This window comes from Bemisia tabaci, chromosome 9, assembly GCF_918797505.1.
Source record: "Bemisia tabaci chromosome 9, PGI_BMITA_v3".
In the NCBI taxonomy this organism is placed as follows: domain Eukaryota; kingdom Metazoa; phylum Arthropoda; class Insecta; order Hemiptera; family Aleyrodidae; genus Bemisia; species Bemisia tabaci.
This window is the reverse complement of record NC_092801.1, coordinates 13618987-13633822: the sequence shown is the minus strand read 5'-3', so window position 1 is coordinate 13633822 and position 14836 is coordinate 13618987. Positions and strand designations below refer to the sequence as shown.

General features: G+C 39.0%; 1 protein-coding gene across 4 annotated transcripts in view; it reads left to right on the top strand.

Moving 5' to 3' along the window:
* orb (polyadenylation element binding protein orb) overlaps positions 1-14836 on the top strand; it is a 32605-nt gene that overhangs the window by 14024 nt on the left and 3745 nt on the right. For 3 of the 4 annotated variants that reach the window (XM_019053165.2, XM_072304624.1, XM_019053167.2), the window contains 9 exons: positions 6435-6670; positions 7449-7563; positions 8756-9062; positions 9915-10000; positions 10799-10945; positions 12097-12195; positions 12485-12650; positions 13232-13383; positions 14418-14652. In XM_019053165.2, coding sequence (XP_018908710.2) covers positions 6435-6670; positions 7449-7563; positions 8756-9062; positions 9915-10000; positions 10799-10945; positions 12097-12195; positions 12485-12650; positions 13232-13383; positions 14418-14645 — 1536 coding nt within the window. In that variant the 3' untranslated portion in view covers positions 14646-14652. The remainder of the gene's footprint in view (positions 1-6434; positions 6671-7448; positions 7564-8755; positions 9063-9914; positions 10001-10798; positions 10946-12096; positions 12196-12484; positions 12651-13231; positions 13384-14417; positions 14653-14836) is intronic. The other variant, XM_019053166.2, reaches the window with a different exon arrangement.

The window sequence follows — 14836 nt, the reverse complement described above, 5'->3', positions numbered from 1 at the left end:
TCGTTCTTTTTGGCTTTAAACTTTAAAGCTGCCGAAATTCTTGACTTGATCGATGAGATATATCGGACGCTAGTTCAACCACCAGATACCGTGAGGGATGGCTTTGAGTTATCTTTTGTGCAGGAGTAGTAGACCCAATATTAGCAAATCCTGACTGAGCTTCCGAGGTTTGCAGGATTGCCACCGTCAGAGAACGCCGCGCGGGAAATGTCAGGGAATTATAATTAGGTAGGAAAAACTTGGACATGTCAGGGAAGAGGTTCATTCACTTTTATTTGCTGTTTAGAATGGAGTTGACGTTTTGAACAACTTTTGCTTGAAAACTATCTCTAATTGCGTAGTTTGAACCATGGAAATCGGGGATATGTCAGGGAATTTCATATTCCAAATTCAAGGGAAAGCTGGAAAATGTCAGGGAATTCATCTTCCAAATTCTAGGGAAAGCTGGGAAATGTAAGGGAATTTTACAGGTCAGGGAAAACCCGGACATGTCGAGGAAAAATTGTTAATTCACTTTCATTTGCTTTTTCGAATGCGGTTGACGTTTTGAACAACTTTTGCTTGAAAACTATGTCTAATTGCGTAGTTTTAACCATGGAAATCGGGGATATGTCAGGGAATTTCATATTCCAAATTCAAGGGAAAGCTGGGAAATGTCAGGGAATTCATCTTCCAAATTCTAGGGAAAGCTAAGAAATGTAAGGGAATTTTACAGGTCAGGGAAAACCCGGACATGTCTGAGAAAAATTGTTAATTCACTTTCATTTGCTTTTTCGAATGCGGTTGACGTTTTGAACAACTTTTGCTTGAAAACTATCTCTAATTGCGTAGTTGTAACCATGGAAATCGGGAATATGTCAGGGAATTTCATATTCCAAATGCTAGGGAAAGCTGGGAAATGTAAGGGAATTTTACAGGTCAGGGAAAACTCGGACATGTCGGGGAAAAATTGTTAATTCACTTTTATTTGCTTTTTCGAATGCGGTTGACGTTATGAACAACTTTGGCTTGAAAACTATTTTAAACTCTGTATTCTAAACCATGAAAATGTCAGGGACTTTTTAAAAGTCAAGAAAAACCTGGACATGTCAGGGAAAAACTGTTATTTCACTTTTATCTGCCGTTTAGAATGGGGTCGATGTTTTGAACAATTTTCGCTTGAAAACTATTTCAAATTATGTATTTTTAACCATGGAAATCGGGGAATTTTTGAAATTTAGGAAAAACCTGGACATGTCCGGGAAAAATCGTTAATTCGCTTTTATTTGTTGTTTACAATGGGGTCTACGTTTTGAACAATTTTCGATTGAAAACTATTTCAAATGAAGAATTTTTTAACCATGGAAATCCGGGAAATGTCAGGGAATTTTATAAAGTCAGGGAAAAATTGTTATTTCACTTTTACTAGTCTTTGAGAATGTGGTTGACGCTCTGGACAATTTTCGTTTGAAAACTATTTCAAATTTTGTATCTTTAACCCAGGGAGTTTAAGCCTCCAAATTCTGGGGCAATCCTGATTTAGGCATTTCCATCAGTCAAGTCCACCACTCTCGTCGTCTCCTTTTCCTTTCCACTGCTATCTGGTAGTTCCCTCTCCCTCTTCCTCTCCAAGTGCCTGCAAAGGGGCCCGCGCGTGCGCTGCCCGGTGGTCGATTCGAATACCGCGATAGCAGCTCGGAAGATGGGCAGGGGGAGAAGGGTCGGTGGCGACTGGCGACAGCCTGGCGGGCGAGCCGCAGAATCCGCAAGTGTTGGCGCGGCGGCCCGCTTTGACACCTCTTCTCGTCGTCCGAATCCTCGAGGTGACGGGCAGCGGCGGGGAAGGTGCCGGAATGTTCAGAGCGGTCGGTGAGGACTCTCCAAGGCCAGGTGCCGAAACGCTCCACCTCCCGAACCCCCTGCTCCCCCGGACCCCTGGGTCGCCTACCGGCTCCTCGACGAATGGTTACCTCCGCCGGGTTGCAAAATGGCGGAGTCCTCGAGTCTAGCTACGGGGTGTTGCTTCGAGCGAGGTCGAGTTGAGCGGAGCCGTTCTGCGGTGTGATCGTTGAAATTTGAAGAGTGAAAACTCAAAAGCTGGTTAGCTTGACAAGTTTTTTAGGGTTGCACAGGCAGGGAATATTAGAAAAACCAGAAGATGTTGGGAATTTTAAAAAGTCAGGGAAAACGACGAAAATGTCATGGAAAAATCGTCAAATCGCCTTTCTTTGCTCTTTCGAGTGGGTTTGACGTTTCGAACAACAAATGCTTGAAAACTTTCTAATTTCAGCGATAGCTCGCGAAGTCGAATTGTGTAGAGACCGAAAACAACTTCGACTTTAATCGGGATTTCGTCTTGTATTTCGACTTGACGAGCTTTTACTGTATGTCTTTTTAACAATCTGGAATTTGTTCAATTCTCAGGGAATTTCACCGAAATATGTCAGGGAATTTGACTTGCCAAAATCTGTGGCAACCCTGGTCTCTGAAAAGTCAGTTATAGGAAGGTTATCAGTGAGGGCCGTTTTTGAGCCCCACCCTTCGGTGGAAAAAAAATCTGGGCATTTTCACGATTCTTGTATGGCATTTTTAGGATTCTCTGGTAATTTTACTATCTCACTTTTGTTACTAATTACTGGTAATGTTACCGAGACAGTACGATAAGTTTGCCGCAAGACCGGTAATTTCAGGTGTACTTACCACTTATTCTGGTAATCCTGGTTATTTTACAATTTTATCGCGACAATTCTACTAGATGAATTTCTTCAATTCTACGATCTTTTTGCTCATGGAAGGTCTATACATCTTACAAAGTGTATCATGATTTGGTCCTTTTTGATCTCTTTTCGGGCCTTACACTAGCTTGAATGTGTGTTCATGGGCCAATTTTGGCGGAAACTGCGAATTTTTCGACATTTTACCGCAAATCCGCCTAACTCATATTCTACGCCTATTTTGCCCCTCTGACCCATGTACAGGCCAGAAGTTTCAGTTAATTTTCGGAATTTTCAAGAATTAAACATGCAGTTTGTGTCAATTTCGTCATGACAAATTACAATCTAAGTAATCTAAATAAAAATATTTTTTCTCCTTTCCTCCGTTTCCTCCTTTCTTTCTCCCCTTTTTCTTCTTCCTTTTTACGGGGGGAGGGGGGGGGCTTACGAGATCCCCCCCCCCCCGGATCTGCCTATGGATGTGTGCTGGAAAGTTGTATCAAATTGTGACGAAGAGGGTTAAAATTTTAAATTTTATCGAAAGAAGTTCTGCGGAACTTCTGTCGATCGATTTTCGTCGCACAATTTTACTCGTTTTAAGGTAACCATCCCTGTTCTCTGTATTATCTTTCGTGTCCATTGGTCCTGTTTAAGCGCACGGCGCCAAACCTGGAAGTCAGTCGGCTGGAGGCCGCGCATCCTAAATTTTGCCTCGTCCATCTAGTAAACCACGAGGTGCTACGTGTTTATTATTGAAGCGCGCTCTATTTATTTTGCGGTTGTTTTGGCCCCGCTCGTTGCGATATAGAGTTCCTTGAACTTCTTGTTGACGACCAATTCTTCTGGACATCAACGTGACGCGACTGATCGCGAGAAGGGTCGAAGACTTTGATAAGGAACGCTCAAGTCTCAACCAAATCGAAACTTTGTGGAGTTGCTTTTCCGCATCTTTGTTTGCCAGTGCATTCTCATTCACCAAATCAGCACTAGTCGCTCTTGATGCGTTTGTCCATCCATAGCATGCGCGTATGCGCGTAGACAGGGAGGAGGTCCTGATGGATCTGCCCCCCCCCCCCCCTTCAAGAGGCTGGTGCCCCCCCCCCCCCCCCCAAATTAGAAGGGATGAAGTGTAATCGCTCATTACCGCAGTAGTCTCCTGTGAGGGATGAGGTAGTTGTAGCCCCTTGCCTCCCCCCTGAAAAAAATAGGGGGGGGGGGGATGCTAGTCACGATAATGATTGATAGTGGAGGCAGAACACGTATTTTTATCTACTTATTAATTTGTTTCGTCCGTGAAAGAAATGACCTTGGATACTAACAATAAATCTGTAAATCAAGATAGGGCGTGTTCTGTAAACATGTTGGCAAAATAAAAAAAGCAAACCGAAAACGCCCCCAAGAAGTGTCGAATTCGACGAACACCACACCTGTCACTTCCAACTCCTAAATGCAACTATTCGGGCTCTGTGGATGTCCGGGTTGCATACGCTCTCGAGTGAAGGCGTTTTGACTGTCCAAGTGCGCACCGCTTCATCCGCGGCGCGGCGCACGTGAATCGAGTCCATCAGAGGTCGGGCATGACATTTTTGACTAAAACTGCAAATTTTGATGTTTATTTCGTCACATTTCATATAACTAGGGATGTTTACTGGTAGAAAATATTACGAGAAAATCAATGAAACCACTTTTAGAACCGCAAAGTTGTTTACAAACGAAGTTATAAGCTTTTTAAGTCTCCTAATTTTGTCTGACCTCTCGTATTGACTCTGCCCACTGTGCGGCGCCATCGGTGGGCTGGGGCCCGCGTCATTTTGAACAGAACGCTTTTAATTCATTAATATACCACAAAGATATTTTCTAGGATTTATGTAGAGAAGATGACAAGTTCTTGACAAGAGAACTTGAAAGAGCCGTGAAGTTTTGGCCAACCTAAGGAAATCAGGAGAAAGTCAAGGGATTTCGCCGCGGTACCTTGACACTCATTCCTCCAATCGAAATTGAATAATTGAATTGCTTTCTACGGCACTTGCGCGTTCTATTGACGAGAATTGGAGCTTCCTGCCTTCAAGTTCTCGAATTTTGGAGTTTTTCAATTTCATGAGACCTCCTGCTTAAAATTTCGTACGACACATCATCATAAGAAATTACGTCAAAAAGACTTGAGCTCATAGTCGCCCCATGGCCGCTATAACTCGAAAGGGCGCTCTTCCCACCCCGTAAGTCCGCTTTGCGGTTTTCGTGAGGTAGACTCTACATGGACCGTGAGTCCGCTCGCACTCTATTCGAATTATCTCGAATCAGTAACTGCAAAAACCAGGAAAATCTACTCGGTAGATGGGCAGAACGAACTGTGATAAAAATGAATCCTTCCATTTTTTGAATGAGAGAATTCATATTTTTACCATGTTATGTGAAATAATTACCTATACCATATTATCAACCTCTGATAAGAGAGGGCTCATTTGAACCGATTATTTTCCGAATCACGCAAGCAGCAATCTCAATTTTGGTGTTTGAAGGGTTGTTTTTCCTTTGTTCCCTCTGGTATAATCAATCATTTCTGATTTCAAAATAGCCTTCTACAAGAACGAACATTTTTTGGGATTCGAAGATTGTCAACAAAGTGAAGACAACGAGGTTCTTGTTTTTTTCGCATTCGCAATTTTGGCGCTTAGGTGATTTGGGAAATATTAGGTTCATTTAAAATTAGCATTTGTCGATAGTCTCCAAAATAGTGGAAATCGGCCTGAAAACAACACGGTGTAACGACGAACAGTGTCCAAAAAAAATGAGAAAGAAGGTTGGAGAGCGGCGGAGAGGGTTCTCGTTGTCACGGATTGGTCGAAAGACGACCAATCGCAGGACTGCAAAGCAGCCGCGAGCGCAAGGCGGAGCTTACTTGTTTGAAAAAATGGCGGGTAATTCAATTTGACGGGACTTACATTAGAGGCGCGCAGCCGGCTAACTTCGCTTTCGTCTCTGCAGTGGTGATTGTGGTAGATAATTTACGACTTGGTAATTCTGAGTTCCCACCGAAATTCTCCGCCCAAGAACACTCTGCAGTCTTACCTGGTGCCGATAGGTCCCGAAAAATCGTAGATTCGTGATAAAGTGCGTAATTTTGGTAGCCCGTCTGGAAATCTCACTCTCTATCGAAAAATCCTTGAAAAATAATGCTGGACAAGGAGAAAGATAATTGGACTACTTTCGCAATCGGGGACTATAATTTCTGGATCAGTTCAGAAACACCGCATCTACCATTTGTTTTCCTGTGCACATAAGTTTTTTTACAGATTGATGAGCCGAAAATTGTAGTTCCGAATGGCAGAATGTGTCCAATTCATGCAATGAGTTTTCCTCTAAAATCTTTGTCTCACTAAGTTTCAACGGTCGTGTTAGAGTTTTTTTTATTATACTTGTACATTAACTGGCATAATAAAAGTAAGTTGCGGATTGCATATTCAGCCCCTGAAAATTCTACGCAACATCATAATTAAAGCAATCATAATTATTAGTAAAAAGTTTCAAGTAAAATTTCCATTCATATTACTGGAAATCGTTAATTTGACCCATGCTGTGTCAATTGAAGGTATGCATCAGTATTGATTCAGCTATACAAAACCTCATATCTGACCACTTAAGCGTCAGCAGTTCTGAGGACTTAAAAAAATTAGTCTTACTGTGCCCGCCTGTCTTGCTCCCACAAGTATTTCTAATGGACTCCTGTCTCTTCTGTTGCAGTCTAATAGGTTTCAGTTCACAATGCCTCATCAAGAAAGTGCATTTGACTCAAGTTTCTTCTTGGACTCACCGCCTGCAATGAGAAACTCCAGCTTCAGTTCAAGCGGCCCTGGAACTCCGTGTACTCCTTGCACGCCTGGAACACCACTGATTGGCGGGTACAGCGATCCCTTCTCCAGATCCATGGCTCAACATCAGGTTCAGGGACGCGCAATCAGAGGCTCACCTCCATACAGGTAATTTCAGGAACTAGTTTCTTCCTCTCAGAGTTAAAAGTTATCCGAAAAAACCATTTGAGTTTTCTTAGAAATCTATTGCATCGACAGGATGATAAAGTTTTGAAGAGTCAAGAATTATAATAAGGTGGTGGAAGACTATATAACCATTGCATTGTGTCTGATTTTAGGATTTTTCATTCAATTATTAATCCGAAGCTTTTCGATGAAACCTGTTGTCATCAGGTATAACCTGAGACAGTAAGTTATTATCAACAGGGTGTCTAGCATCAGGCTTTAATCCCAATTTCACCAGGATTTGAGGAAAAATCGGTCGTAAAATCAGGATTTAAGGAAAGTCGGCTGTGCGATTGGAATTTTTTAACGAGCTATTTTTGTGGAATTATATTCGTCTTGCGTGAAGTCAGGACTTCATCAGGATCTGGAAAAATTATGAAATCAGGATTTAGCAGTAAAAAATCAAGATTTCTCAAAATGGAAAAAAACAATACACTCCGAATTCGACCATGGACATTAGGGGAAGAATCGGGAAATTCTGCTGGCTAACCTTGATTTCAATTTCCTTGTCCAGTCAAAAATTTAAGAATGGCTCTGATTGCACCTATGTTTTGAATCCTCTTAGCTCAAAGAAATCATTTTTAATTCCCAACATCCCTGAAAAGAAGAAGATGAGCAAGCAATTTCAGAATCCTCAATGATTCATTACCTACCCTGACTGTTTGTTTTAAATCCTCTTTCGTTTGAATCTTTTAAAATTTTGATTTTCGTCTGATTTTAGAATGGATTGCGGCAGCCCAGTTATTGACCAGGCCCCTCTTTTAAGCACTAGATCACTTTCACCAGCTGACTCTGATGGAAGCAGTTCAAACTTTGACTCTATGTCTGACCTCATGGTAGGTGAATTCATAGATTTTCATTGCTTTATTGCCATTGATCACTCTTGTCAGCTACAAATTCCCCACAAGACAGTTTATTGCCATTTAACACTCATGTCTACAACAAATTCCCCACCAGATATTTTTTTGCCATTGATCAATATAGTTTATTGTCATTTAACTCTCATGTCTACAACAAATTCCCCACTAGATTTTTTTTTTTTTTTTTGCCATTGATCAATATGTCTGCCACGAATTCCCCACCAGACTTTTTTTTATCCTTTTGTCTATTCCTACCCGTACCCCTTTTTTAGTACTCTGAAGGAAAATTTTATAAAATCCCAAGATGTTTGAACGAACTGGATTAACCCTGCAATCGTATTGATACTGGAGAGTAAATTTGCACTTGTGGTGTTATTGCATGATACATGGTATCAATAATGAAATCACACGGGATGCGTAACCAGCTGAACTTGGCCTAGACACTGACAGGATTAAGACCTGGGAGAAACTTGAAAGTATTCACAGTGAGCAACTTGTCTCGAGTCATAATGGAGTGATAAAGTCTATTATGACATCAGTTAGTAACAACAGAGCATGAACAAGTTTATTGCAAGAAAAAAATTTCGAATATTGGAATGAATTTAGTATGACAAAGCTGAGTAATGAGATTAAGTGTTACATTCAAGATGCAATAATGCTAAGAGATTTAGGGAGGTAAAAAGGTCGATGCAAGCTAAAATGGATAAAGTGAAAGAATTCTATGTAGTCTTAAATCAAGTTCCTGAGAAGAAGAAAAAATTATGATTTCAAACTGCACAAAATATAAAAATTCATTAAAAGATTTACAGACAATTAAGACAAATAGAGGAAAGGCATGAACATCATAGCAAGATAATGAGCGATAATTTTATGTTTCAAAACCAAAGTGTGAAGTTTTAGAACTTGAATAGATTGAGAAGTCTATCGCTTTTCTGTTAAATATGGCCGAAAATAAGACTTAAATGTTTTGAAAGATATGTAGTTGAAAACTTTTCATTCTATTAATCTTAATGTACCGACCAAGCTTTAAATTTAATGATTATGTCTACTATGGTGTAAAATGACTTCCTTAGAATTTTTTTAACAGCAAAGTTTATCATCTGTCTCCCATCTTGAAGTTTAAAACCCTTGGCTGTGAGATTTCTGAAGTTATATATTTTATTTCCAGGCTTCTTTGAATTTGTGTGCTGGATCGAACAACTTTGTGAATCCTGCTCAATCAAACGGCCGAAACGGTCAATCTTGGCCAAGTGGATTATCCGAACAAGAGTTGACCAACTTGTACGCTTTGAATGCCTTATACAACAACAATAACCTGATGGAAAGCAACCGTACGTTACAAATGCTGCTCTCGAACCTCGTCCAGAGAAATTTAGCCACAAACATCACAGCAGCCAGCTTATTTGGGCAGAATCCTCTTAACTCATTCAATTTTGAAAGAAATGCTCCATCAAATTATAGAAATCACCCACAAAGTGAGTACTCCTTATTTTATCCTAAAATTTTACCGATGTAATCAACAATTTCTTAAAATAAGGCCATTTTTTAGAGTTTGTGATTCTTAAAAAAAAAAATTGTGTTCATGCCTTCATTTTTTTTCTTCCGTTTTTTTTTTTTAAATTTCAATTCCTTCAGTACTCTAGAATGTTTGAAAATTGCTCAGATGTACTTGAAAGTCCTAAGAACTTAATAGGGTTGCTCTTTAAAAGAGGATTGTATGGAGAAATTGCGGAAGTGTCAAGGAAACATTGTTTAATCGCTTTTAATTACTTTTCTTGATGTGTTTGATGTTTCAAACAACAAATGTTAAATGCCTGGGTTAGGAATAGCGATTTTTGTCTCTTTTAACTATACCTCTCATCAGCAAATGTTCATTTTCCAAGTTACGCGGCCACTGATTTGACATCATTTTAACTAGTTCGTCGAAAATCCCTCGGAAGAATGGTTTTTTTTCTTTGTGTTAGATTCTTCCACAATGTCGATCTCTGCCAGTCATTTCTGTGCCTATATGTAACATGCCATGCATTTGTCTGTACCTGCATCTACAACAGGATTGTAGAGTTGTGCTCAGTCCATATCATTCACTACTTTCTGTCAGAACCGCTTTGAGAAGAGACCGAAACGCAATAATTATGACATCTTCACAGAGTTGAAAAAATTTTTTAAGACATGCAGTAGCAGTGTTGTTACGCGCAGGTGTAGTTTTGGCCATATCATTTCTGTGCTTAAGTTTTAAGGTGTTTGTACATTTATCCTGGCTGTCAGCACAAAATTAGTGTTTTTGACTTGTTGTTCAAAACTGATCTTACTTTTTATCAACTTTTTAGGCCCACCAGCTCATGATCCCGGATATCTCTCATGGTCTGGAAAGTTGCCACAAAGAACAAGAGAAATTCGTGAATATTCTACTAAGGTACGGCTCATGATATCTCTGCTATATTTCAAGTAATGAGCACTTAACATCTTGATTCAGACATCGGACTCTAAAATAAAATTCTTACAACTGTGATTTTTTTTTTTTTCAACATCTCTCCTTAAGATCTTGTGGTCCATAGGGGACAGAAAATTGTAATATTGCCAAAAATGTCAGATTATTTTCTGGGATTGAAAGCTCTGTATAGAGAATCAGGAAAAACCTGCAAATCGTTGGATCATTATTTTTTTCTACTAGATTCCGAAAACTTTTTGTACATGTCTGGTTGAGAAAATGGTTTTGTGGAAATTCAAAAAAATCCTTGTTGAATCTATTTCCGCATTGCTACTCAAGTTGCAGTGACCGCTGTAAATTTTAATTTGTATGAAAGATCATTGCGGTTTTACTCATGGAAATTCATTGTTATGTGTCAGCACCAATTAATGCATTAAATTGCAACTCTATCAGAATAAATTTTGCGTAAAACTACGATAGTTGGTGAAAAACTTGCTATTTTATTGATGGAAAAAAACAAGCAGTTCCATGGCGTGAAGTTCGGGGGAAATTGCTGAAATACGATATTCTTGGGGACTTATTAGAGAAAGAAGCGATCATAATGCACCTGTGTGCAATCAAATTACTTATCAATTTCCTGTAAAAAAATGCAATTTTTTTGTCAACATCATCTCAGTCTTCAATTTAACTTTCAATGGATCTGCTCCAGAAGAGTCCGTGTCCTACTGAAGTTTATCCTCATTATATTTCATTCTAAACCTTGATGCTTTCTTTGATCTGCAGGTTTTTGTCGGCGGCATTCCATGGGAGGCACCAGAACAATACCTGATCAGTGCTTTCCAACAGTTTGGCAGAGTCCAAGTTGAGTGGCCGATGAGTGACAAGAAAGGAAGGGGCTTTTGCTACATCATTTTTGAGACAGAAAAACAGGTATTGTTATTTTATTCCCGCTTATTTTTACATCATCGAAACGTTGTGCAGTGAAATGCAAGCCTGACAGCACTAAGCTCTGAAGGTCAAGAAAAATTCACAACAGTTTCTTGCTATTTAGGTTATTGTGGAGTATGATACATAATCCGTGCTCTGCTCTCTAACAGAATATTGATGGTGAAACTCCCAAACCATTTATCTTGTTTGCGGTGTGAAAAATTTCTACTCGTATTCATTTTTTTCTTTGAAGGAGAACGAATCCACATCATTCCCTGAAGTTTTCACAGTATTTTCTTTTCAGATTTATGGAAAATGACAGGAATTCTTAAAAATTGCTGTTGAATTCTCATTTAACAAATAATGTCAGGACGTTTTTAATTTCACCAACGGAGATTGTCAATATTTTAGTTATATCTGCCTACTTATCTGGGAAATCTTCTCCTTGTAAGAGTCAACGATTACTTATCTCTACAATCAAGCTAAATCCTAGGAACTCCATCTCAGATTTCGGAATATACTTTAGACTGGATGCCTCATTATAAGAAAGCTCGACCAAGTATTCCTTTTATTCTTTCAGAATGCATACTTCATTCTCTTTCAGTTTGAATCCAAAAATAACAAATTATGCAGGTAATATCTGTTCCAGCGTAATATGTCCTGAGATAATCTTGCTTAATTTAGAGTGGAAAAGGGGGGGGGGGGGGTTGCTTAGCAATACATAGGGTACAAGCCCTTAAAAGCTTCTGAGTCAAATATTTTTTTAGTCCTGAAGTCCTTGAATGAAAGTACAAAGGTTGTTACTAACATCTGTAGAAAAATTAGATTATTTGCACTGCTAAATGCCTAAGATAAGTGGGCCCTACAAGCGTGAAAAAAGTTAATGGTGACTTTTATCTCTGAAGTAATGTGAGAATTGCAAAATTTTGGACACAGAGAATCATGTCAAAAACCATAAAGCTGCCAACAAGCTGTTTTCTTGTAATTCTTATAAAAAGGAGTGAAATGTATCCACCACTCTTCAGTCCTAAGCCATTGTTGTAGCGGTTAAGATTTAGGAAAAAGTTGCTTTTCCAGCAACTCTTCTCTTTTCAACTTACCATCGACAGCCACCGAAAAATAAAATGAACTGAACCATTGTTGTTTTTTTCCAGGTCAAAGCTCTTCTTGAACACACGCACAACCCGAAAAATGATACCTACTTCTTTGAACTACCTGGAAGACGCTTCAAGTCTAACAAACCGGTAATTCAGGTCTCTTTTAATTGTCTTATCATTCTTTCTCTCATGAAACTTACTCCTCATATTAAATTCCAGTGTATTCCAATCATTAAGAATAGGCTTTTGAATGATGTTCCAGTGCAAGTTATTCAGCATGCATCAAGTGTAATTTACCGAAAAACATCTTCTGAAAATTAATTAATTCCCAGAAAGATCACTGGTCGAGAAAGAAAAATGACGGAAAATAGGCATTTGATTTTACTTCCTCTGTATATTTTTCATAATATCATTCTTGATTTTTTCTTCCTTTTCTCTTTTCCAGGCTCAAATCATTCCATGGCCAATTTGTGATAGTAACTACGTTAGGAAACGGACTGAGAAATTGGACCCGCACAAAACTGTCTTTGCCGGAGGTTTGCATGGAGTCATTAACGCTGAGTGCCTTTGCAATATTATGCAGGATACTTTTGACGGAGTTTTATATGCTGGTAAGAGTTCAATTTTTGCATTTCTTGGGATATGAGACACAACAGGGACATAAAAAGTATTCTGAGATGCCAACTCAGCCTAAAGAAGGAAACCATTTCAGACACTAAAAACCTACAGTTATAATTTTGTAGATTATGGGCAAACAACATCTGGCTAATCTCTTTCGGAAGCTTGGAAAAAACTTAGGTGCACTAAAATTTTGACTGTTATTGGTCCCTTTCCAGTAATGATGCGCATCTTCCAATTTGTGTTTCAACCGCCTCAAGGCACCAAGCTTCAATTGCATACACCTGCGACTTCTACTTAAGGCAAAAAGCCTGTTCACTCTTAGAACCACCCAACATTCTCAACAACAGACTCGTTAAACTCTGTACAAATATTAGTATGTATTTCTCTAGCACCAGGAATTCTCGCTATTAGTGCTTGAAAAGTGATGTTCATTTTATGAAAGTGCACTGAAAGTCCATCTTAAACTCTCTTCTCAACATTCCCCTACGCATCATATTCCTATGTGTATGATAGTGTGCTCTGTGAATTTTAAGAAATTTTTGGTTAACGAATATCCCTTTTTTTATTCCAGGAATCGACACAGACAAGTACAAGTATCCTCAAGGCTCGGCAAGGATTGTATTTGAAGACCCAATTTCTTACATGAGAGCTGTTTCAGCCGGTTTTATCAACATCGAAGTTCAAATCAGCCCTGTTGATGAAAAAGTCAAGATTACTCAGAGAGTATGTTTTTGTTTTCTGTTCATTGATTACTTGCCTATAGCAGTATGAGTGTGCGTTTTCAATTTTAGCAAAAGAATCATCAGTTTTAAGTGCTCCAAATTTACTGAAGTTCGGTCACCCAACAAACAAGATGAGAAATTCAGAGTGCAGCTTTTTGTCAGAAGTACCAACTTTTTGGCAACCCCCACGGGAATGATTGATCTGTGATCCATGACACACTAAAGAGTTCTAAGTTTTTTTAACTTATTTTTATTACAGTGTAAGCCTGAATTCCGATTATGAACTTTTCTGAGGTTTGCCACACTAATTTCCAATTATTACACACGCTGCATATCTACTATTTGAAACGTCAGGGTCCGCAGAATGACAGTTGAACAAACACTAGAAAGCTGAAAATTTATCATCTCAACCTTTGCGTGAAAAACTTTTTTTCTAGAAAAATTTGCCATCAGAATCATTTGAAATGTCAAGTACAGGGTGTCTAGCATCAGGAAAAACCGGAAAATATCAGGAATTTTGGCCGATCAGGAAAATCGGAGAATCGGACGTTTTATCAGGAATTTTTCTTACGCAAATCTCCTCTGCGGAGAAAGTCTTACTGCTATTAGTCTACCGTACCAGGAGTCGAGAAAAATCAGGAATTTTCAAAATGAACAAATCAAGAATTTTCAAAATGAACCAATCAGGAATTTTTTATAAAATATCAGGAAAATATCAGGATTTTTCCAAATAAAAAAATACTAGACACCCTGCAAGAGCCAAGTTGTAATTTTATTCATTTAAAATCAATAATTCATTAAATCATTCATGGTTACAATCTTACTTAGACAGTCCGCAACCTCTACATCAGTATACTTCTAAGTATTTTCTGAAAAAATAATGAAATTCCAGTTTTATCTCCCGTTTTGAAATAGTTCTGCAGAATAATCTGTGGGGAGGTCCCAATCATGATGGGTTGTGCTGAATAATGGCACATTTTGATCCTTTGTTTGCCAGGCTCTAAATTTAACATCTTTGACGGTTTTTTCTTACAGCTGCAACTGAAGCCCTACTTGGAGGACAGCCCATGCAGCAAATGCCACGTTCAGCGTGGTCCATACTTCTGTAAGGACCAGGCATGCTTCCGTTATTTCTGTCATAGCTGCTGGCAGTCAAGACATTCATCAAGCATGTTCGCCCATCATACTCCGCTGTCCCGCAGCTCAAAGAACTCTCGTCAGGGAGGATCGAACTCGTTCAACAATAACCTCACTTTACAATGATCGAAAGGTAAGCCTGTGCTCTACTCTAGTATTGATTTTCATTTTTTACAGTTCAAAATCGGATAGTAATTTATCTGGCTCCCATCCTAAGTAACAGAATATCTGCAGGTCTAGTGAACAGGGAATTTGTAGAGAATTTCCATTAGGTTAGGAGATGAGAATGGTGGTTTTAGGGTCAAAATTCAATGTTA